Raw genomic sequence first — 25,007 nt, 5'->3', positions numbered from 1 at the left:
TGTTTTGTTCTATTGTACGCTGGGGTCCCTATGAGTTGGAACTGAACTGATGGCACCTAAAGACAATTTTATTTCAGTGCAAGAAAAATTTCTTTACAACTTGAGCATATAACCTGCCTACATACAGTGAAATGAAAACTTCATATCTGATCAATGTTCAAGAATTCCTGAATGTAATAGGTACTACAAGTCTGAAAACCTGGTATTATGCCAGAAAGGTCATGTTCACCTTTGTCTAAAAATCTCTTTTCTCACAAATACCCCAAGATGCAAGCTTCTAGATGTGTTTTTTACTTACTATGACAAATCACATTTGCCACATTTTCACTCTTTTAAATCTTAATAATCTAAATAAAAACTCAGGAACTACAAACTATAGCAGATCCTATTCAAGGCAACACAGAAAAAGAAGAAAACCAAGGAATAAAGAGAGACAAAGTAAGCAAAGAAAAACAGGAGGGAAGGGCAAAAAAGAAAGTAACAACACAAGTATGTACACAGATCTCTAACTAGGTTATGTACCTGAGCCCCATCCTTTCTTAGGAGGTATCAATAGACTATCTGGCCACTATGTTTTCCAAACTAAACCAAAAGCTTATATATAGGCCACAAGAACATTAATGAAAGAAAAACAGCCTCGAATATTTTAAGCATCATTTCCCAAAGTTTATTATTTATAATTATCATATGCATACTCTTTCGGTATAAAGGAGCTAGAAATGTAATTGTAAAATAATATACTAAAAGTGTACTAAAATGAATTCTGGCTCTTCAAAGATCACACTCCAGAAATAGTCTTGAAAAACACAGCCACTCCCAGCATTTAACAAGTATGGAAACATACTGAAAAGACATTAGGCAAATATTACAGAAGGTAAATAGTTTCAGAATTTGTTTATATACTTCTTTTTAACAACCCCCATCACTAACTGTGTTACTTTAAGCAAGTTCTATTTGAATGAGCCTCAGGTTTTACCTCTGAAAAATAAAGGTAAAAGCCTTGCTCTACTCTATCTAATAGGGATATTATCAGACAGAAATGATAAAAGTTTTGTAAAACCTGCTTTTCCAATTAAGTGCTAGGCATCCCCCTTTAAACTGGCAGAAAAACTATATATGCTCTATTGGTAAGAACAAAAAGTGAATGCAAAGTTTCAAGAAATTGTAAAAGTGAAAGCAAATGCACTACCATCATAAAATTGTAGTTTATAAAAATACAGGTCTACACTTGATAACTATTTGGTCCAAAAGTCCATTTGAGGCTTTTTTTTCTGGTACACACTGGTACAGAATCATAATGAAATGCCAAGGGAGGATTTAAATTTCATTTCTTTTATACTTCATTACCTTTCAATAATACCTTAGGTCCCTGGATCATCTGACATCCAAATGCAAAATAAGTTGTAAAAACTCTTGTTGAAAAAAAAAATTTTTTTCCCAATAAAAGAATAAGTAACTTGATAAAAATATATAGGAGACATGATCAACTTTAGAAATAAACGGAGACAACCTGTAAAGTGTGTCAATACTAACTGCAAATAATGTTTGACATGGCATTTTAAAAACACCTGCAAAAATTTAGCACCCTTTTCAAGAGACCCAGGAGACAAAGCGTTAATACCTGCACCTTTCTGGAGAGTCTTCTCTATCTTTCCTCCGGAACTTGCTGATGGTGTCATCAATTGTGCTTCCAATTTTATCACTCAGTTCACCTAATTTATCACTGAATGGAAAAGCACTCTTGTTTTTATCCCACTCCTCATCCCATTTTGATTTGGGCTCAGGATCATATCTTTCACCTATATAAAGCATTAAAAAGAGAAGCAGCTCTAAAGACATTAAATTCAAAAGATATCTACAGTCCTTATTTCTGAAGCTTTTCCTCATAATAAAATAGTTTTCAAAGGAAAACAGAAAGCTCCCATAGTGCTGAATCAACACAATTACAGCAAGGCATAGCATGTAATGCCAGTCATTAAGTGGCAGGAATGCAGATTCAAAAGGTTTTGTTTATGAAAACTTACACGATCTTAATGCACAACACAGCATATCAGGAAGTTCTTAAATGCTGTTGAAAGGAGTAGTAAACACAAAAACTAACGCAAGGTACACAAATGAAAGAGAAATGGAAATCTTTTTGTTTTAATAAAAATCACTTAATTCACTGTATTTCATTCCTGTCTCTTAATGGTTTTTCAACTATTGGAAAATTATCGGACAGCAACAGTCTCTTAAAAAACACAAACTAAAGGAAACTCCATTCTGAATGCTTCATGTACCGATATGCTGAAAGGACTCAGTAATTGTCATTCATTAGTGTCAAACAAGAAAATAACTCAGTGGATTTTCAGGCATGGGAAAACCTTTTTGTAATTACTGCAAAAAGAGAATATTCTAATTGACAAAACTATACACACTAGAATCACGAAGTACGCTCAAGTAGTTCAGAAGAGTGATCACCAGTCTCTGGGTGGTGCAAATGTTTAACATACTCGGCTGCTAGCTGGAAGGTTGGAGGTTCAAGTCTACACAGAGGTGCCTCGGAAGAAAGGCTTGGCAATCAACTTTTGAAAAATCAGCCATCAAAAACTCTACGGAGCACAGTTTTACTATGACACACGTGGAGTAGCCATGAATTGAAGTCGACTTGATGGCAGCTATTAATGAGGTATTCAAACACCAAGTCTGAATATATGCTCAGACTACAGAACCCGAGGGAGCCTCTGAGTGAGTATGAGAATGAAGGAAATAAAGCATAGAAGTGAACAAATCTCAAACCAAAATGGCAAGATTTGTCTTAGTCCTTGCAATAATGTGCACTAAATGGAACCCTTCCATTTCCATGTCCGAACCCAACTTAAGAGGCAAGAATGGAAAGTAAAGAGAAATCACATGAGGTTTACAAAAAGGAAGAAAATGAAAGCAGGTTGAAAAAATTGGAAAAGAGTAATGAAGAACAACAAAATAATTGAAAAATGAGTAATAACTGAGCTTTTAAACAAATTCTGATGGTATGCATGCTCTATGAAGATTTAACAAAACCATTTTGCTGAATTACCTAATAAAACTGCATGACTAAAACTTTTATGCAAGAGCTAGAGGATTTTAAATTATCTTTACAAAATCTGAAAGTGACCAACAACTTAGAGAACATGGCAAAAAGTTTTCTAGACAAAATCTTCCCAAAAATAAGTGCTGTTTCAACAATGTGTATGCACATCTCAACAACAATGTAATGAGCAAATTTGTAGGAAAAATCAAAGTAGGTGAGAACCAAACTGATCAGCATAGCAGATACTATGCTAAATCAGTGCTAAGGATATTAGATACTGGTAAGTTGTTATCTAATTCCAAAATAAAAAAACACACAAAATAGATAAAGTTGATTAGTTAAATCTGAATAATATGAAACATTAAAAATAATTTTGCAAAGAATGTGATGCAAACACAGAACGTTCAATTACACCTCTAATGCAGATGCTGCACTTAGTTCATTGTGACTGAGTGTGAAAACTTACTCAATTTTCTAATTTTATCTATATAATTACATATTGTGCTGGTAAAAAGAGAAATATGGGCAAGTGGAATAAGGAAATGCGTTGCAAATAGCAATTTCTACTCAAAAACACATTAAATTGTTGTAGCTACTTTGAAAAAGCTAAAGAATAAAATAACTACTTAGCCAATTAATCCAAAACTTCCTGCTTCCCCAAACAAATAAAAACCTCCAAAACATATTTATTTTCTTTATTTAAGAGAAATATTCTTGTCCAATTCAAAAACTGACTTTAATGTGATGCTCAGACATTTAAAAAAGGATTTTCTGCTGTTAGAAATACCCTTAAACAGTTGATTAGGTGCAGTATTTTTTCTTTAAAGGCAGGAAGGTAGAGAAGCAAAGGAGCAAAGACAGTAAGTTATCATATAGTTAATCATGAAATAAGAAATGAAAGATTTTTACAGTTTCAGTGAAGAAGCTAAGAGATCTCAGGAAAATCCCTATAAACAAAACAAATTTAGACATAGGTGGGGAGCTGGAGAGTACCAACACATAGCTGCTAAGATATACATGCACTGGCCTGTCTGTACATACACAAAATGACCAAGAGGGTTGTCAGAGTTCTCCTTATTTTGCATATCTGCTTTCAAGCACCAGGTGCCCTATTTTAAGGAAACTATATTATTACATTACAAATAAACATGAGACATGAATGTTCTAGCTGCTCTTAAATGTGCCATGAACATAAAACAAAGTGACTGGCCTAGAAGAAAAATGTGACAGTATCACCAGTCATCTTCTATGCCAAATTAACATTTTATACATCACTTAATTAAGAGGAGAGAGGCAGGACTAACTTTTTTTTAAAGAACAGCAACCCTAAGAAAGAAGAGTACATATCTGTTTTACTCTGTATGTCAACTCAAAGTTCACATTTACTTAACCATTAATAGTTAAAATCATATTCTTGAACACACAAAACAAAAAAGCTGACAGAAAGATTCCCAAAATCCATTTGCTAGACAGCAGAATAAGTACTGTATACATTTTAGTATTCTACATATTGCTGAATAAATGGCCTTTTGGTCTTTAGTATTTTAATGACTCTTAAACAATACACATCTAGGTAGCTAACTCGATGCTGAGGTGCCAGTCTGTCTTTGATACTCACTGTATCTGAATCCTCCAACACTGTCTGAGGAAACCCCAACATACTTGTCTTTGTTCTTCTTTGCTTTTTTTCGCTCTTCACGAAGTCTGTCATCATCCTGGGCAAATTCAACCAATTCTTTTACCTTCTGGCGAATATTTATACCCTGATCCTTGCCATGCTCATCTGTGAGGATGGTAAGGGAGAAATAAAACCTTAAGAATTAATTTCAGATGTATCAAATGCTTTCAAAAACAGATAGTAAAATTCTGTATTATAAGAAATCGATGTATCTTTCAATAGTTTAAAAAATAATAAAAAGAGGTAAACTGTGCTTTTCAACTTTGTCATTTCCTCTTCAGCTAATTCAGTGTCTTGAAATGCAATTTTGGTTTATAAGATCATTTATAGATTAACTAAAAGGGACTACATGTAATGGTAATAGGCAAGGTCAATTAAAGATTCACTAAAAAAGATTAAGGATGATGATCTTATGAAATGGATTCACAGTCATGTTATTTTCTTTTTCTATTGTTATTTTAACTTAAAAAAACAAAACCCAATTTAACATACACCTTGGTTTCACCAATACGAGTTTGGAAACACTAATTGCCAGGATTTAGTACTGCTGAAAAACTGAATTCTTAAAGTGCTTTCAACTGGGGTATGCTACAAAATGAAATGTGCTTCATTCTCTAGCCTCTTTCACATTCAAAACACACTCTGGCCTTGCTGCCTTTGCACAGTAAATATTATTTGGTGGGAGGAAAAAAACAAACCCAGCTTCAAACAGATGTGTGTGTTTTGGAGCCCTAACCTTTTCTTCCCATATGATTAAAGCTATTCCTTTATGGACACCACAGGGGACCAGTCTCCAGTGCATATTTTAATATAAACCCGAACACTCATGTTGTGTTGGTTCTGTTGTTATTAGCCAGTCTTTTCTGCAAGTTCTTGTCTTCACTAATTAATACTCTAGGGCCCCACGTCTTCGATTCTGCACTCGTCACACAACCAGCAACAGTCACATTCTAATTAGAGCAGAGAAGCTTCTAAGCTGGTTCAAGTGACTGACAACTCCAACTACTGTTTTAATTTGCTTATAAGATTTTTCTATTGCTCACCTACAAAGTGGTAATTTTCCAGGGATCGCAAATCATAAATGTGTTCTCTGGCACTTGTAACAACACGCTCTGATCCATTCCTTATGAGGTAAGCTAGGAGCAGTAGCGACTGTGAAAATACAAAGCACCAAATGATTTTAACGTAAGAAATTCTAGTAGAGCTTTGTTAAGTCATTAAAAAAAAAATTCAAATATTAGCAAATAAATAATTTCTGGGGGGGGGGGAGTTTCTTAACTTTACACTAGACTTTAAATACAGTCCAGAACTTATCAATTTAAAGTTCTCCTTATACCAAGCATAAAAAATAATTATAAACTATCCAACAGACACCTTGTATTAAAAGATTTAAAAAAAAAAAATCAATACTTCCGATGTCCATAAACATCTGAATGTATGGTGTAAATAAACACTAAGCTGCAGAAAACTGGCTTGGTTTTCACTTTTCACCTGGGTACTATGGAACCATGAATTATTAGACACATTGGTTTAAAGAGAACAATTAATTCATAATTAAATATTTCCATAATATTTTCCCCGGTTAAAATTTAACTTCTGACCATAGATGATGTATGTGGCTTTTGTTTCGACAAGACACTGCCAACAAATAAAAGACTCAACATTTAAGAAAATTTTGTTAAAAAGTGCACTTGGAATGACTGCTAACGAGTATGGGGTTTCTTTCTGGGGTGATGGAAATGTTCTGGAATTGAGTAGTGGTGATTACTGTACAAATGCCATTATGTTAACAACCACTAAACTGTACACTTTAAAATTCTTATTGATAGTGAGAGTAAACAAAAATGGAACTTAATATTGCTTGGAACAAAGCTTACTTCAAGATGATTAAGCCCACTGCTGTCAAGTTGATTCTGACTCATAAAGACCCTATAGGACAGAGTAGAACTGTCCCATAGGGTTCCAAAGGTTATAAAAAATGACGAAAGCAGACTAACCACATCTTTCTCCCGTGGAGCGGCTGGTGAGTTCGAACTGCCGAAGTTCGGTTAGCAGCCAATAGCTTAATCACTGTGCCACCACCAGGGCTCCATTTAGAGATGATTAGATACATGAAAATTTGAGTTATGCTGGTGAAATTGAGGGCACAAAATCTCATCCTACGAGATTTTATTCTTTAAAAAAGTAGTTCACCAAAGTTTCTTTTTAAAAAAAAAAACTCATTTTAAAAAGGAAATTTAATTTAGTGATTTTAACTATTTGATCACATCTACTGTACAAACTAAGGGAATGACAGTGAATGTTTTTTAGAAAGAAACAAACAAAAAAAAAATCAAGGAATTAAAGTATAGATTTTTCAATTCTGACAGCCAGAAACATTACTTTCAAAGTTTCATACTGAATGCTAGACAGCACAGAAAAACTTATTCTGAATCACAAGAAAATATGGTGGAGGTAGAAGAGATGACTATCTTGCTTTGGAATTCTGTATCATGTGATTAAGAGATGAGAACAAATGATAAAGGAATCTGATAAAGAGTACATATTTGAAAATCTTAAATGTTAGAATTTAAATCTAGTATGCTTCAGAATCTCTAATTATTGTATTTTAAATTATATGTTACGTATTTTTTGGTTTAGAATACTGTGATAATACTAAGTTATGAATTAGGCAAGTTTTTATGCAGAGATGACAAACCATTTTAGACTGTGGTTTTCGTAACTGTCCATACACTAAACATCTACATTATTATAGATTATTTTTTATATGCACAACTATGTACTTAGCAGGAAAAATTTTAACAAATAAAAATACTAAACATTTAGAAGTATTATGAATATTAATTTTAAACATTTCACATTGAGAATAGTTTATGATGACCATAAAACAGAACACAAACAGCAAATCACTTTTTTACCTGTTCTAGAATGTTACTCTAGGATTTAATATGCGTCAAAATAATTTACGTATATACACCTAATGTTTCGAGTATTTGTTTTCAAAGCATTTGTCGAATAATAAAAATAGACTTATGTCCATACCTTATAAACTCTTCTCCAATTCTTTTTGTTGTCTTTTAACATTCGTGACCAAAGCATGTTCATAAGCTCCGGAAACTGTTCATACATAAATGTAGCCCTGAAAAAAGAGAGCAATTTTCCTTAAGAGTTTGCAATATGTTAACTTTGACAGTAGATGGCAGGCTTGTTCTAAGTGACTGTGTTTTCCCAAACAGCTTAAAAAAATTAGTAACCTTATTTCAAAAAATTTAGATACACTTCCTTGAAAATGTCTTTCCTATAGTTTGTACAATACGTAGCGCATTTGTAAGCCCCAAAAATTAATATTACGCTTTATAAGCCCTATACTCACTGGCACAGTGGTCCAGATGTTCATCAGGAAATTTTTTTTATAATTTTACTTCTTGTTATTTTATATGCATTTGTCAGAATTTTACATAGTAAGCTACAGTGGCTAGCTATCACTGAAAAACAAATATTGTGTTTTATTTTTTTAAGCTAGTTTTTAAAGAGAACGGACCCTGCCCAAAACTTTCTACATTACTATCTGATTATGCAAAATTATATTTGGTAGCTAAATAGTTTACAATCAAAAGCAAATTTCATATTTCTGTGTAAAGATACTTGGATTCTTTCTGCACTGCCGAATCAAATTATCACTTACTTGGCAATCTCTCCCATGAGTTGCCCAGAAGGTCCCCAAGGATCATCATTCGTTGCTTCTCGAACCTTAGACTCAATCTCTGAATAATTCATAACCACATTGGTGCTGCAGAGAAAAAAATGCACGTACATACACATAAAGATTAGCATCAAAACTGAGAAACACATGAAAACTTAATAATGAAACTACTGGGTGTCCTAATGAGAAACCTTTACAGGGTGGGAAAGAAAACATCTTTTGTGCAAAAGCTACCCTGAGGATACTATGTAACACATTTAAGTTATCTTTCAGAAGATTTTACTATTCCATTAGCCTTCAAGAATACAGATGAGAGATTACATTAGAGCTGGCAAAGGTCCAGTAAAAAAAATGGCTTTGGGTCAAATTGAAAAGGAAAGTGAACTGGTAGAGTCTATTATAAAACTAAGTTGTCAGTTTCCTGACCAGACCTGGTTTACATGCAGGCTTACAGAAATTCTATACATTAATCAGCAAAATTTGGATAACAGCCAAACATTATTATCACATTAAAAAGAAAGCAATGACAAATCAAAGATAAAATTCTCTAAAGATGAACATTTAAGTGTAATCTCCCAGTCTTTTTTTTTTCCCACTGATTGTATCACATGCATTTTCCCAAGTCATTACATAGCCACAGTAACCCTCACTTTATTGGCTATATAATATTCCACCAAGAGACAGTATCATTGTGTATTTAACATTCCCTTAAGATTCCAACAGTGGTAATGAACATGGGCTCCAGGAGTCAGAAAGACCTGACTCCAATCACTTACTCTGTGACTTCTGGCAAAATTATTTTAATTTCTTAATCTCAGTTTCTTCAAACATAAAACGGGAATAAATAAGATTATCTACCTTAAAATGTTTTTATAGCATATCAAATGGTACCTATTAGCACAGTGCCTGACATATAGAAAGTGCTCATTAAGTGTTAGCTATTATTATTATTAAAGATTAATAATCACCTATTAGAATTTAAAAAGATTAAACAATATTTTATAAGAAATCATTAACTTTGAAAGAATACCTTAAAATTAAGACATGAAATGGCAGAGTTTGGTTGTTAAAAAAAAAATGGCAAAGAGTTTGCTTGTTAAAACAATTCCTCATGCTTATATGAATTTAAGAATTCAAAGTCATTCTGAGAAAGAATAAAGAAATATAGGGAAAATGTGACATTATAGTAGCATTTATTTGATATCTAAAGCTCTAATTATTATTGAACAATTGTTATAACACATGTCTGTGAATATGCTAATTCAGATCTTCCGCTTATGCATTAGAAATAGTGAAAAATTAGAATTTGGTAACTACTACTTACATACACCTTCTACTTTTGTCAAATGGTTTTTTGGCTATCAAAAAAATATGTATTTTTTTTAATAAGAAGGTTTGGTTGAAACTGGCACTCAAATTTCTTTCTAAAATATAAAGAGATATAAATTCCAAATGTATTACAAATGCTTCGATTTCTTTACCTTTAAGGAAGACACTAATAACAATTTGGGTTTAAGTTTTAAAAGAACCATTGTGTACACAGATGTGACTTGCCAAATTTCTGAATAGATCTGCCTTCTAGATTTATACTCAGAACACTGTTCTACTAAAGAAAAGTGAAATCTTATTACGGTATTTCAAATATTGGAGAAAGCTGCCTCCTAAAAATATCAACTAGTTTAATAAATATAAATTATTTCCCTGGGACTAAAATACACCCAAAGTCTCCACTGCCTCCTTCAAACTGTAAAACAATAAATGAATGAATTTTCATAAAATCCAGTAAAGATTCTATTGACAATAATTTGTGTATAAATATAGGGGGAAAAAGTAACATTTTTTTCCTAACTTTGTCAACAACGGAACCAAAATAAAATCAAGGCGGCCAATGACAGATTTGCAATTTAAGATGCCACAAAATGATGGATTTCAGAATGCTTTTGTTTATTCTAGTGGCTGAAGAATGTGTGGCTTAAGCAGCTGAAAGTGTCAAAATGCAGCTGTGGGAATGAACAATAGCAATTAGAATTATAATTCACCCAAGCATTTCATTACAGAGAATGCACTTGAAATCTGTTTGCATTGTTTAATTTGGGAGAACACGATGAAAGGAGTTAATCTCCAGTCCATGTACATGAAATATTTTTACTAGAGCCTTCATAAATGCTGTAGTTTTCAGAACACTACTTTCCTTGTTCAAGCTACAAAGGCCCATGAGTCAAATGAGAAAGGTCCTGTTTCTATAACCCTTCACAAGATTCTTAGTTGAAGGCCTGTGTTTGAGTGCTGTACATTTATAGAGAGACGGCAGAGAGCCAATAATTTAAGAAATCTTTTTGTTGTTGTTGAAAAACAATGGGAACTAGGTAAAATGATAATTTAGCATTAGTACACATGATACAGTTATAAATATATCCACAGAAGGATATGGCAACTGTAACAACAAAAATTAACAGATCACTTCCAAGAAGACAATCAGGCTCTATTTTAAAGGCATTTTCCAGTGAAAGTGCTACTATAGGAAAATTCAAAGAACTCTCTCAAGATGAAACCTGAGGGCATAAAAAATTCCAAAACAAAGTATTTTTTAGCTGCACTTAATTCAGAAACAAATGTAAACTAAAACTAAAAACAAAATAAAAAAACACTGTATAGTTTGGCTTTATTCCAGGTCATTTAGAAACAGCTATTTCTAAAAAGGTAAAAATGGCATTTTGGTTCTTCCTTTCCCATGTTTTCTATTACCCTCATTCCATGTCCCACCCACAATTCCAGTGACCTTTTAAAAAAGGAAAACAAACAAAAAGAAAAAAGCTCAGATGTGAAAGGAAGAAACAGCTAGTTTAATTCCCAAAACTTCCTGTGATTGACATAATTGTTTTAAGATAGGGTATTTCAGACACCAGAGGGGGCTCTCTCATCAGTTTTTAAAAAAGACACAAAATCCAGACAAAGGTCGAGGATCTGTTCTGCAAACAAAATGACAGGAAAACAAGTAGTTTCATACCATTTAGACTAATACGAGTAGACGAACAAGTGACTTTTGAACTTTCATCAATTCTAAACTGAAGTTCCTGACTTGAAAATGTTTTAAATTATCTCTTTGCACTCAGTTTTTTAAAAAAAAGACAGGGTAATCACTACTAGGACCTTACGTTAAACACTGAAAGTCTTTGGCTGATGTATGTTTTTCTACTTATGTTTTGTTTCATGTAATTATAATACTTAAGAAGGCAACCAAGAAAACTCTGATAACACTGAAATTTTTTTCTGAATACTATTTTAAACCAGCTTGGCAGTGATATATATATATAAAAACCTCTGGACTTGCAAAAATTTTTAATGATTATTAATATTTCTGTTAATCACCACCAACGACTACCTTCAGTCTCCAAGTTTTTGCCTGCATCTAATATATATATATATATATACAGACAGTAAAATGTAATAAGGGAGGAAAAAAGTAAAAGAACAATTTTTGGAGGTTTTTGACATTTTATTACTAACATTGAAAATTATCTATAATTTTGAAAACAACCTAACAGTCACCAGAAAGCTCTCTGAATGTGTTCTAGGTTTACTCAATATGTTTAACTTTCTCTTTGCTTAGGACAAAACTGTCGTTCTTAAAATTGGGTGACCAGAAGAGTAAGCTTCTCTGCCCTAATAAAGATTGGTAATGATTTAAGACCATACTGCTTAAATATAACAGTAACCACTAAAGCACTGGGTAGTTTAGCAGTACAAATGAAAATACCAATAAACTCTAATGTTAAACAAAAAAGAAAGGAAGGAAATGACCAAAGAGTAAAGAAAATAAATTGCTCACAATTTAAAGATTTTTCTTTAAAGCAATTTTGAGCCACAGCTTTCTAAAAACACAGAATCTACAAAAGAAATCATTACTTGTATCTGAAAACTGTTCTACTGCTTCCACAGTACTTTTACACATTTTCACACTGGCTCCTCACATTCCAGCAATAGGTAAGACAAGATTAAGAGATTCCCCAATGAGAGTACAACCCAACAGTACTCACTCACTGATCTTTAATGTCAACTGCTGAAAGTTACTAACCTCATATTCTGCACACATGCTTTTATGGCTCTGTGAATGTAGCCAATGTTCAGTTAGTCAAGGGTCAAATATGCAATTCGTAATTATTAACGTCCATTGTGGAACTCCTCTTCGTTTCGTTTTTTTTTTTTTTGCTTTATTTCCTCACTCACTACTGGTGAAATATCAAGTTATTTGACTTCATAAGAGATTGGGTTGTTTTAGACAGAACTGGATGAAAGTAAAAGCTAAAATGGAGCTTTTACTTATAGATGGTCAATGCTTCTTCTATTCTGTAATAAGAACTACCAGTACAATGACTGACGGGGAAAAAAAAAAACTTATACAGTCCTGAATACAAGCATTTTTTCCTGTCAAAAACTCAAGAATATGCTTTTCTAAAACAAAACTATACACCGAAAGTACAAGCATAATCCAGTCCTAAATGCTAACAAAGAAATAAGGGAACTGAAACAGACTGATATAGTGAGTACTTTGCATCTTTTTCTTTTTTTAAACTGAGTAAAATGTTTGTGTTTTTATATGGTTTCTTTTCATTTCAAGTTTATTATGAAGACTTCACTCACTCCAAGATCAGTAAAATATTTACCAGCATTTTATTTTAGACCTTCTAACATGAGTTTTCTATGCATGCATACATACACTCAGAAACAGTCAGAGGCAGCAAGAGACAAAGTAAAGATTTAAAGTAATGGTTTTAAATAATGGTATTTCTTCTTTAAACTTTTCTGTATTTTCCAATTTTGTCATGAACATTACATTGAAACCAAGAGAAAAACATTAAATGCCATTAAAAATATAAATGAGGTACTATGTCATCATTAGCTACATTTTAACGATTTATAGGCAAATAAACATCACAGTAGATCACGTAAGTATCATTTGTATTTCCAGTGTCTTGTTTTATCAGGCTAATAGTAAGTACAGCAAACTAAAAATATATGTGTGTGTGTGTGTCTATCTATGTGTGTACTGTTGTTAGTTGTTCCTGAGTTGATTCCAACTCATGGCGACCCCATATGTGCACAGTAGAACTGCTCCACAAGGTTTTCAAGGCTGTGACCTTTTGGAAGCAAATTGCCAGGCCTTACTTCTGAGGTCCATCTGGGTAGGTTTGAATTGCCAACCTTTCTCTCCGTTGGCAGTCCAGCACTTTAACCATTTGCACCACACAGGGACCAAACACACAAATATGTACATCAATTGTTACGTGTGTAACACCACAGCGGACATTTTAACTATTAATATTGGAATTAACATTATTTTTAAAAAACGGTATTAGGGAGAATGATTCCTAACATCAAAACCTATACTTAAAAGTCACTGCTTGTCCTCAATGCCACAAAGATTTCTGTAGGTATTTTTATAATGAAGGTAAAAACTATTATGCTCAGTCTTTTAAAAAAAAAAAAAAAATTTAAACCATAAAACACCCATACATTAAACACTCAAGAAGAAAGTTTCCTCAGGTAATAAGTCACTTTAAGTCAGCAAAATTTGTTCTTTATGTTTCCAGCCAAAACATTATGGAAATAGTTTTAAAAAATACTTGCTCTAAAAGCTTGATAATAACGGACCATGCGATATTCTTTTTTCATCAAGGGATGGCCTTTACCACATTACCCTTATTTGCAAGCTGAACGTATTTTAAAACCAAGTTTCTTATTACAGTCCTGTGAAATATTAAATTTACAGTCCACAATCAAAAAGTCTAGCACTCCCAAATTAAAAAAATACATAACTTTCATTGTTATGAGAAAATCTGAGGCTCTACAGGCTTGATATGGGGAGGTGGAAAAACTGATTAGTCTACTTGGCTGAATTATTTACCATCTATCAAAAAAAAAATTTCTTGATCTGAAAATGAAACACTAAGCAGTGAGAAAATGTCTTAACACAAGTGATAGTGTAGTTTAGTGAAAGAGTTAACGCTGCTAGAGCAAGTGCTATTACCATATTTGATTATATAGTTATCTCTATGAGTCGGAATTGACTCAAAGGCAATGGGTTTGGTTTTGGATTATAAAATAGCCACAATGCTAATACAAGGAATAAAACTACAGTACTCCCTCCATACTGTAAAAAGAAAACAAGTATAACAATATTGACCAGCACAGAAGAAACAAATATAATAACTCTAATCCTGGACAATTTCTCTCTAGTGCTGTCACTGCCACCAGCAGAACCCTCTAAAAAACAAACAGACAAAAAGAGTGAGAGAAGGAAAATACCGTAATAGCCACTCCTTAGTAGAGATCACACAACCAGTAAGTGGCAACAGATGTTTAAAGTATGTTAGGTTTTCCAATTTCAAAGCCCAACTTCTATGATGCCCTAAAATCAGACTATAAGTAATATCATCTGGCTACAACGAAAAAGCCAGTAGTACCTACCAGTTAACATATAAGATGACATCAAACGCAACGTCACAAATTGTGCTACTAAAATAACTAGATGCTGAATTAATGTTAAAAAAAGACAACTCAGTTATAGAAATTGCATTATCTTTGGTTTTAGTAAATATTAAATACAAACTACGCAACTGAAAGGGGGAAAGGCAGTGTACTCGTCCTCCCCATACCCTTACACACATATTCTTAAAAGTGAGGAAAACTAAATACCAGTTTGAACACGGAAAAACTGGAATTAAAGACAACTAAAATCTGAGACTCTCTTATCCACTCTTCTGCAGTTATGAGATTTCAGAAAAGAGTAACCTGGTTACTGAAAAAATGTATACCCTATTTTAATCCAATGATAGTATATGCATGTGGGTGTATATATGCATATTATTTATGACTTCAACTATTACATAGAGAACTATGCTGCATTATGCACCTTCTGTTTTCCTCTTTACTTTTCAAGGGAGAACATTAAAATGTGAAATACTAAAACATGAAACTTTCTGCTTTTTAAAATAACCATCAAGAATTTGTACATATATATTATGCCTCATCCTTTAGCTATCTCAGTCAAAAAAATTAACATGAAATAAATAAAAGAGCAGCTTACTGCCAGGTTTTATGGGGTGGGGGTGGGGGGTGGGACAAGAGCCCCATAGTCCCTAAAAGTTTCTACTTTTAGAATAATTCTGGGTGTCTAAAATTTTTTTTAAAAAACTATGGTACCAAGAGAAAAACTGCCCCTAAGTTCAAACTCAGGAAGCCTACTTGACATTAAAACCACAAAAAGTATTGTATTAATGTTTAAAAATACCACTTCCAATTGCTTCCTCCTTACATGATGTAAGACAATAGAAAAAAGCCTCTACGTAATGTAACTACTTTTGCAATTCTAATTTTCTTTTAAGTTATAAGAAAATTAAGGACTGTACTCCTTCCTAAACCAAAAACTATCTTCACTCCAATTCTACTACCAAATTCTTTGTTTCACTCTGAGGCTGGCCTTCAATTTCAGTAATACTTCATCTACCACTCTCAGTACTGAACTACAGAATTTTAATTGATCTTAATGTTTTCCTCTTACTGAACATTGCTGACTGATAGAATTCAATGTTCCTATCATCCCAACTCAGATTTTGAGATTGCATTTCTACTATTTACAGAGTGGAAAGAGAAATTCTATAAAATTGGTAATATATAAAGTATTTTTCAGGGCTTTTTCTTGGGGGGGAGGTGGGAGGAAGAAGGGGACCAAAATGAAACACTGAACACTGGAGGTGGAAAAAATAAAGCTGTAAGAGCAAATTCAAATCCCTAGCATTCCTAAAAGACTAGATGAAGACCTTTGTGTTATCTTATCTTCTAAATTATGATACTGAAAATATACAGACTCCTGACAATCTCCCAGAATAGATGGAGAATTTAAGACTCTTGTGTAGATTTCAGTTAAGATAGGTTTAAACCAATACCTTAGATTTCATCAAAGTTTTATTTCTAAGGTAAGAAATTTTTGCATGGTGGAATACTTTCCATAAATTTTTTTTACCAATTTCACAGACTTGATTGTGCGATCCATCTGACCTACCACCAAACCTGATGCGTTCCTGTTTATGTAAAGTTTCTATTTTCTGTCTGTGAATCATCATTTTCTTAGACACCGCCACACTCATTACCAGCACTGGAGGTTGGCTTTCCTTGAGCTGTTTTTCACAAAGAAGTAAGTTGTTACAGTCCCAGAGCTAGAGAACAGAGCTCAGCTGCAAGGTGGATGCCAGTGACCGGTTAACCTAAGTGACTTGTCCCCGTACAAGCAAGTCAAATTTGGATCGTAACAAAATTATACATTATTCTCTATTACAAACCTTCTGGATTGGTTTTAAAAAGTTAAATTTTTGAGTAGAAAAATCAAACAAATCTACAGTAAAAAAAATTTAATCTGAGAACTTTTACTGTAACTAACATCAGATTCACACCACACTTTCCTCTTCTAATCTCTGAAAATACCTACTGCAGATTATCACTGTTCCAAATAAAATTTCTACCTAAACATTTCAAGCTTATAAACCACCACTCTAAATCCCCAAAATTTCAAATTGTGTGCTTACATATCTGGTCCCTTGCTTATAGAAGTTTACCTAATATTCCATGAAAAGTTCCGGAGTTTATTCATATCAGTTTGGATGGAGCAAAACAAGCCATACTCACATGTAAAATTTCTGGGATTCCTAACAACTGACAGGCTGTCAGTCATCTAAGTATAAAGTTGTCCCAAAATATGATTAGCAGAAGTAATAAAACATCAAATTTTTTTCCAGGGAAACCAGAGAAAACCCTTATTTTAGGATTTACATAGAACTCAAGGCCAGAAAAAAATCACATAAATCATTAAAGTAAATGCTCCAAATTTAGTTTCAAATGGCAAAATGACAAGGTACTAGATTAACATGTATACATAAACTAATAACTGAAAAGATAAATATTTATAGAAAACAGGGATTAAAATATCTCATTTCATATAAAAAGTTATTAAATGTTTACAGCCCAACATCATCTCTTGGGAATCACTAGAAACCACATATAGTCAGCCCTCTGTATCTGCAGTTCCGTGGACACAAAATATTTGAAAGAAAAAAAGTTCCAAAAAGCAAAACTTGAATTTGCCACATGCTGAGCACCATGCTGAATCCACGCAAATGCAGTGATGTGTAGGGATCCCCTGCTGTCATCTCCCGCCATTTCACAGATTCTCAGTTTTTCTCCAGCACTCGTTGTTTGAGCCTTGTTTGTCTCATGTCCCGTTCATTTGCTACTTGTGTTGTGCACCCTTTGTTTCTGTGGAAAAAAAAGGCTCCTAAAAGCAATGAAATGGTCAAAGCAATCTCCCACAGGCTAAGTGTGAGGGGGTTGAGAGCTAGAGGAAGGAGTTTAAGGCTAGTAAGCGATGGCTGGTTAGCTCTGTAAAGTGATATAGCCTCAAGAACTTCAAGATCACAGGAGAATCAGCATAGGCTGATGCCCAGGCAGCATCAGCGTGAAAGAGCTCAAGAAACTCATAGAAGAGAAAGGCTACTTTCCAGAGCAAGTCTTCAATTGTGATGAAACAACCATTTACATAGCATTTATATGGCATTAGGTAACATTAAGTAATCTAGAGACAATTTAAAGTATATGGGAGGATATGCATAGGTTACATGCAAATACTACGCCATTTTATATAAGGGACTTGAGCATCTGTGGATTTTGGTATTTGCAGGGGGCGTCCTGGAATCAATCCCCTGTGGATACTGAGGGACGACTGTAATTATTTTAATGCTTCAAAAAATGCAGGAATTGATCCAAAACAACAACAAAATACTTGAAACCAGGATAGTAGTGAGATTTCTATCCCTCAAGGTCTGTTATTTAATTCTGCTTTCCAAAAAGTACTAACTTTTGATTACCATTAAGTGTGACTTAAACTGGCAACTTTTCAAGAAAATAGTTTAGTAATTTATGTAACAGATGTGCAAGAAAAACTACATGAATGAGATAAGCCAAGAAAAACATCCTGATGTCCATAACTAAATTATGACCTGTGGGAGGAAGAAACTATAAAACTACTTCCCTTTCCTTACAACTTCAGTGGTTAGCAATACCAAATAAAATACTCCATTTGATAGCAGCCCTTTCTCAGACATTAAAATGGGCCCAGACTCCAGGAACCGTTCCAAAACACAAGGCTACACTAAAGGAAAAGGTTCACATTTATGTATTTTTCATAGTCTGCTTCATCTTTTATGCCTATACTGTGTAAAAGCAATATAACATGTATATTAGCTGATCAATAATTTATTAGAGATTATTAGCGTTTGAATCTTGTCTCTGACATACACTATGATGCTTGGAGAAATCAACCACTCTGCCTCAGTTTCCTCAGGTGAAAATGTAGTTCCTATATATTGGTACTACGGAGATTAAATGAAATATGTATCAAGCATTTAGCACAAACCATTAGTTTTCTGCTATTATTTACTATTTTTAGGTTGAAGACATTCTTTATATGGCCCCTTATGAGCAGGCAGGCAAATACTTATCACACCCACATCTCATTCATTGTTGCAGAACTTTACCATCATGGTAACTAGCAGCCTATCTGACCCACAGTGTAGACGTTAAATTTAAGATTTCAGAGAGAGAACTGTATTCTACAGAAAGGCAGAAACGACTCTACTCCTTAAGACATATGCCCAAGAACAGGAAATGAGTATCACTAGAGACATGACAAGAAGTATCTATTAATACAGGCCCCACCACAGAAGAATTGCTATCACATGCTAAACAGAGTTATATTGAAGTTTACTGTCCTTAATAATCTGGCGCACCACAAATTGCGAGGTAGGATTTTATTTTACATCAAGTACCAATTTCTCCTTTAGTGGTAATCTGACATCATCTGGTGAAATAAATAAAAAATCCCTAACTTTTTTGGATTCGTTAAACTAACTCATTCATACCAACTTCTGGAGTCACACATCCCAAGGCAAATTACACCAAAAATAAAGACTCTTAAGCTATCATAACAGAAATAGTCTAGCATAAAGTATGTATTTACAACTTAGAAATATCCAAAGTAGCAGAATTCTAAAACTTTCAAAATGCCAATTGTAAGGGCCATATAATTCACTTTATGAGGTGTCTTGCTGAACAAAGGGTCTTAGGAAGCCCACGCTAGTTTTTGTACCGTTTCCTCTGCAAGAACACAAATCATTATACTAAGAAATGTCTGGAGTTCATTGGGTCTTGATGATTTATATGGAAGCCCTTTACTCACTCTTTAGCACAGGTGCTGCTACTATGATCTGGGTAGCAGGTGACGGGTGTATGGGAAAGCTGCCCTAACACAGGCAGCCCCATCATACTAAGGAGCTATTATTTTCCAGACAGGCACTCTGTTCTCAGTAAGATCTGGGGGGTGGGGTGTTTATGGCTGGCAAAAGGGAAGAGTAAGCTATGTGGCTGAGGGAAACAGGATGAAAAGCAGCTTCCAAAATGTGGCAGCAATGGTACTTAGAACAATGTAGCAATACGAACAGGCAGAAGAAGCCACCAAAAGAAAATTCTACACGTAAGGCCAAATGAAAAAGAGCTCTCACAACACAAAACTAACAACTACATCATCCACTAAGCCCTGATTTAGCAGTCTGTGCACTGTATGGGTGCCCTGTCTACAAAGATAAAGGTGAAAAGATAGCTTTGAAAAGAGGGCCAGAAGGTAAGGGTGTCAAGTTGCTCTGTCTCACGGCTACCTGTACAACACTGGTGCTTCACCAGGAGACCCTTTCCTATGAATGTCTGCCCCACCTCAAAACTATCTTCTACTTCCAACCGATATTTTTTCTTCTTTTTCATGTATCTTTGTAACTTTCAAGATTTTCATTTTATTTTCTTCTAAAACAGTTCAAAAAAGAAAAAAAAAAAACTCTGCTGGGAAATAATAATAGGTCCTATGTGAGAAAAGTGTTCCATGGTGACACTTGGGAATGTTAGGTTGAGCAAAGGCAACTTTATTATTGCAACACCTCTCAGAGACTTTACTATTCTTTTTAAATTTCTTTTTCATTGGTGTACTTTAAGTGAAAGTTTACAATTCAAGTCAGTCTGTCATACAAAAATTTACATATACATTGTTATGTGACCCTAATTGCTCTCCCTATACTGTGACAGCACACTCGTCCTTTCCACACCGGGTTTCCTGTGCCCATTCAACCAGCTCCTGACCCTCTGTGCCTTCCCATCTCACCTCCAGACAGGAGTTGCCCATTTAGTCTCATGTATCTACTTGAGCTAAGAAGCACACTCTTCATGAGCATCATTTTATGTCCCACAGTCCAGTCTAATCTTCGTCTGAATAGCTGACCTCGGGAAAAGTTTTAGTACTGGGTTGACAGAAAATCCGGGAGCCATGCTTTCTGGGGTTCCCCCAGTCTCATACCATTAAGTCTGGTCTTTTTACTAGAATGAGTTCTGCACCCCACTTTTCTCCTGCACCATCAGGGACTCTGTTGTGTTCCCTGTTAAGGCGGTCATTGGTAGTAGTGGGCATCATCTAGTTCTTCTGGTCTCAGGCTGACGCATTCTCTGGTTTATGTGGCCCTTTCTGTCTCTTGTGCTAATACTTCCCTCGTGACTTTGGTGTTCTTCATTCTCCTTTACTCCAGGTGGGTTGGGACCAATTGATGCATCTTAGATGGCCACTCGTTAGCTTTTAAGACTCCAGATGCCACTCACCAAAGTGGGATGTAGAACATTTTCTTAATAGACTCTGTTATGCCAATTGACCTAGATGTCTCCTGAAAGCATGGTTCCCAGACCCCCGCCCCTGCTACTCTGTCCCCCAAAGTGTTTGGTTGTACTCAGGAAACTTAGCTTTGGTTTAGTTCAGTTGTGCTGACTTCCCCTCTAGTGTGTGCTGTCCTTCCCTTCACTTAAGATAAATCTTGTCTAGTATCTAGCTAGTGAATATCCCTCTCCCTCTCTCCCCACCCTCGGAATCATCAAAGAATGTTTTCTTCTGTGTTTAAAACTTTTCTTGAGTTCTTGTAATAGAGATCTTACACAATATTTGTCTTTCTGTGACTAAATTCAGTCAGCATAATGTCCTCCGGATTCCTCCATGTTTATGTTTCACGGATTCATCGTTGTTCTTTATCGTTGCGTAGTATTCCAGTGTGTGAATATACCATGATTTGTTTATCCATTCATCCGCTGATGGGCACCTAGGCTGTTTCCATCATTTTGCTATTGTGAACAGTGCTGCAATGAACATGGGTGTGCATATACCTATTCGTGTGACGGCTCTTATTTCTCTAGGATATATTCCAAAGAGCGGACTGCTGGATCATATGGTACTTCTATTTCTAGCTTTTTAAGGAAGCGCCTAATCAATTTTCAAAGAGGTTACACCATTTTACATTCCCACCAACAGTGTGTAAGTGTTCCAGCCTCTCCACAACCTCTCCAACATTTATTATTTTGTGTTGTTTGGATTAATGCTAGCATTGTTGGGGTGAGACGGAATCTCACTGTAGTTTTGATGTGCATTTCTCTAATGGCTAATGATCGTGAGCATTTCCTCATGTGCCTGAATGTCTTCTTTGGCGAAGGGCCTGTTCATATCCTTTGCCTATTTTTTAACTTTGTCTTTTTGTTATTGAGGTTTTGCAGTATCTTGTAGATTTTAGAGATTAGACGCTGATCGGATTTGTCGTAGCCAAAATTTTTTTCCCAGTCTGTAGGTTGTCTTTTGACTCTTTTGGTGAAGTCTTTTGATGAGCACAACTGTTTGATTTTTAGGAGCTCCCAGTTATCTAGTTTCTCATCTGGTGTTTGTACATTGTTACTTATGGTTTGTATTCTATTTATGCCATGTATTAGAGCTCTGAGCATTGTCCGTATTTTTTCTTCCATGATCTTTGCCATTTTCGATTTTATATTTAGGTCTCTGATTGATTTTGAGTTAGTTTTTGTGCATGGTGTGAGGTACGGGTCTTCTTTCAGTTTTTTGCAGGTAGATATCCAGTTGTGCCGGCACCATTTGTTAAAGAGACCGTCTTTTCCCCAATTAATGGACTTTGGGCCTTTGTCAAATATCAGCTGCTCATAGGAGGATGAATTTATGTCTGGATTCTTAATTCTGTTCCATTGGTCTACGTGTCTGTTGTTGTGCCAGTACCAGGCTGTTCTGACTACCCTGGCGGTATAACAGGTTCTAAAATTAGGTAGTGTGAGGCCTCCCACTTTGTTCTTCTTCTTGAGTAATGCTTTACTTATCCGGAGCCTCTTTCCTTTCCATATGAAGTCGGTGATCTGTTTCTCTATCTCATTAAAAAATGCTGTTGGAAATTGGAAAAGGATTGCATTGTATCTGTAGATCACTTTGGGGAGAATTGACATTTTCACAATGTTGAGTCTTCCTACCCATGAGCAAGGTACGTTTTTTCACTTATGCAGGTCTCTTGGTTTCTTGCAGAAGCGTCTTGTAGTTTTCATTGTATAGGTCTTTTACAAGAGACTTTACTATTCTAATGTGCATTGTGAATCTCCAAGAGGGGATTATACTGTATATTTTAAAATTTTTGGGACAACAAACCTTTTTTTTTCCTTGGAGCATCTTATCGTGTGTGTCCCAAGAAACTCATTTTGGGGTGTATGTTATTCTAAAATAAACCCTTTTTAAAACCTCCAAAAATGTCATTAGTTTACCATATTTTTACACAAATAATGCACAAGACATGTGTTTTGCCAACTGCACAGCCCCCTCGCGCATTATTTTCCTAGGTGCTATGTGTGTTATACGTGTGGATGCGTTATTTGTGAAAAATATGGTATACTTTTAATTTTACCATTCTTGTTTTTAGGATGTGTTATTTCTTATGTTTTACCTCATGGATAACTTTTCCTTTAGTCTTTTGATTTTTATGTTTTTCGCCTTATCTTGTTGGCTGTCTTTCAGTCTTTATCTTGTTTTAAATCTCATCTATTTTCATCATTAAAAAAAAAACCTCTTTGATTAGTCTTTGCTATTGATCTGATTTTTCTATCTTGCTTATTTTAAAGTTCATCTGGTTTTGTACCCTTTTTTACACCAGGTTTTTAAAAACTTTTAAGCTTTACTTCAATCCCTTCAAATTTCTCTACAGTTACTTTTAGCTTTAAGTTCTAATGTTGATCCTTAATAACTTTGTGTTAAACATCTTTCTTTTTTCACCTCAAACATACTTTGATATTTTTATAATGCATAGCTGAATAAACAGAGAAAACAGGAAAGAGCTCAGGAAATAAACTAAAAAGAGATGGATGGCCTCTCCCCACGGCCCCCTACTCTCAGACTAGCAGCTGCTCTCTGCATCCCCTCCTGCAGAGGTAACATTTTTCACAAAGGCCAATTAAATATGTATATGAGATACTCAGAGATAAAATTAGCTTATCAAGTCCCAAGGGTAAATAATGATTATCCTTAACAAATAATTAGAGCTGCTTTTTACAATGAAATGTTAGTTTCTATGTATTATCTGAGAAGTAGCAACACGAAGGAAGCTTCATTATTTTTCATCATGAAAAATTATCTTGGGGTACATCATAAAGCTGGGCAGCCTGCATGCAGTCTTTGGACATTGAGTCATCTCTGGGGGTCTTTTCCCTCAGTGCTTACTTCCCATTAGTTCCCAAAACCTCTTAATTCTCCATTAAAAATTCAGGAACTCACCTCTGTTGTTGTTAATTGCTGACATGTTGGCTCCAACTCAGGGTGACCCCATGTACAAAAGAACAAAATGTTGCCTGGTCCTGCACCATCCTCATGATCACGGGCATGATTTGAGTCCACCTGCTGCTGCGACTACTCTGTCTATCCATCTCACGAAGGGTTCCCCTCCCACTGCCCCTTCACCCTACCAGACATTATGTCCTTCTTCAGCAAATGGCTCCCCACCCCATGACGTGTCCAAAGTGAGTTGGACAATATTCTGTGATCCACAGGGTTTTCACTGGCTAATTTTCAGAAGTAGCTCACCAGGCCTTTCTCCTTAGTCTTAGTCTGGACTCCTACAAAAGCCATTTAACTCTCCATTTCTGGCCTATCTTATTTCATTCATCCTCCAAACTACAATCACAATCATTTTCTAATATTTACTTTTGGTCATGTTAGCCCACCACAAATCCATCAACACCTTACACCAAACATTTTCCTCCTCCTGTATCAATGGACAGTAACATTCAGGGTCAGAGCTTGAGCAGCACTGTTGATTACTTTTCTTCCCTCTGCCCATTCAGCATCCACTCCATTGCCAGGCCTTTTCAACTCTATTTCTTAAGTCTCTCTCAAATATGTCCGTCTACTTCTTCCTACCCATGATGCCACTAGCTTAGTCCAGGGTCACTGCCATTTCTTGACCGGATTATTGCCAACAGCTGTATAACGAGTCTATTTCCAATCTATCTCTCACCAAGATAGAGACAAAGATAGCTTTTGCTGAAATACAATCTTATTTAACTGAGCCCCTATTTTAAACCCGGTAAAAGCTCCAAATTTCTTAACGTGACATAAAAGGTCATGTGAG

General features: G+C 34.9%; 1 protein-coding gene across 4 annotated transcripts in view; it reads right to left on the bottom strand.

Moving 5' to 3' along the window:
• Positions 1–25,007, bottom strand: part of CLINT1 (clathrin interactor 1) — a 68,234-nt gene that overhangs the window by 23,057 nt on the left and 20,170 nt on the right. For 2 of the 4 annotated variants that reach the window (XM_004371253.1, XM_004371254.2), the window contains exons 2-6: positions 8,416–8,520; positions 7,773–7,869; positions 5,774–5,882; positions 4,671–4,835; positions 1,622–1,799 (exon numbers count right to left, since the gene is read on the bottom strand). In XM_004371253.1, the coding sequence (XP_004371310.1) occupies positions 1,622–1,799; positions 4,671–4,835; positions 5,774–5,882; positions 7,773–7,869; positions 8,416–8,520 (654 nt within the window). Of the gene's footprint in view, positions 1–1,621; positions 1,800–4,670; positions 4,836–5,773; positions 5,883–7,772; positions 7,870–8,415; positions 13,563–25,007 lie in introns of those variants that run through there. The other 2 variants (XM_023726544.1, XM_023726545.1) reach the window with 2 other exon arrangements.

This window comes from Trichechus manatus, unplaced genomic scaffold (assembly GCF_000243295.1).
Source record: "Trichechus manatus latirostris isolate Lorelei unplaced genomic scaffold, TriManLat1.0 scaffold00011, whole genome shotgun sequence".
In the NCBI taxonomy this organism is placed as follows: domain Eukaryota; kingdom Metazoa; phylum Chordata; class Mammalia; order Sirenia; family Trichechidae; genus Trichechus; species Trichechus manatus.
The sequence above is the reverse complement of the archived record's forward strand: the minus strand, read 5'-3'. Positions and strand labels throughout refer to the sequence as shown.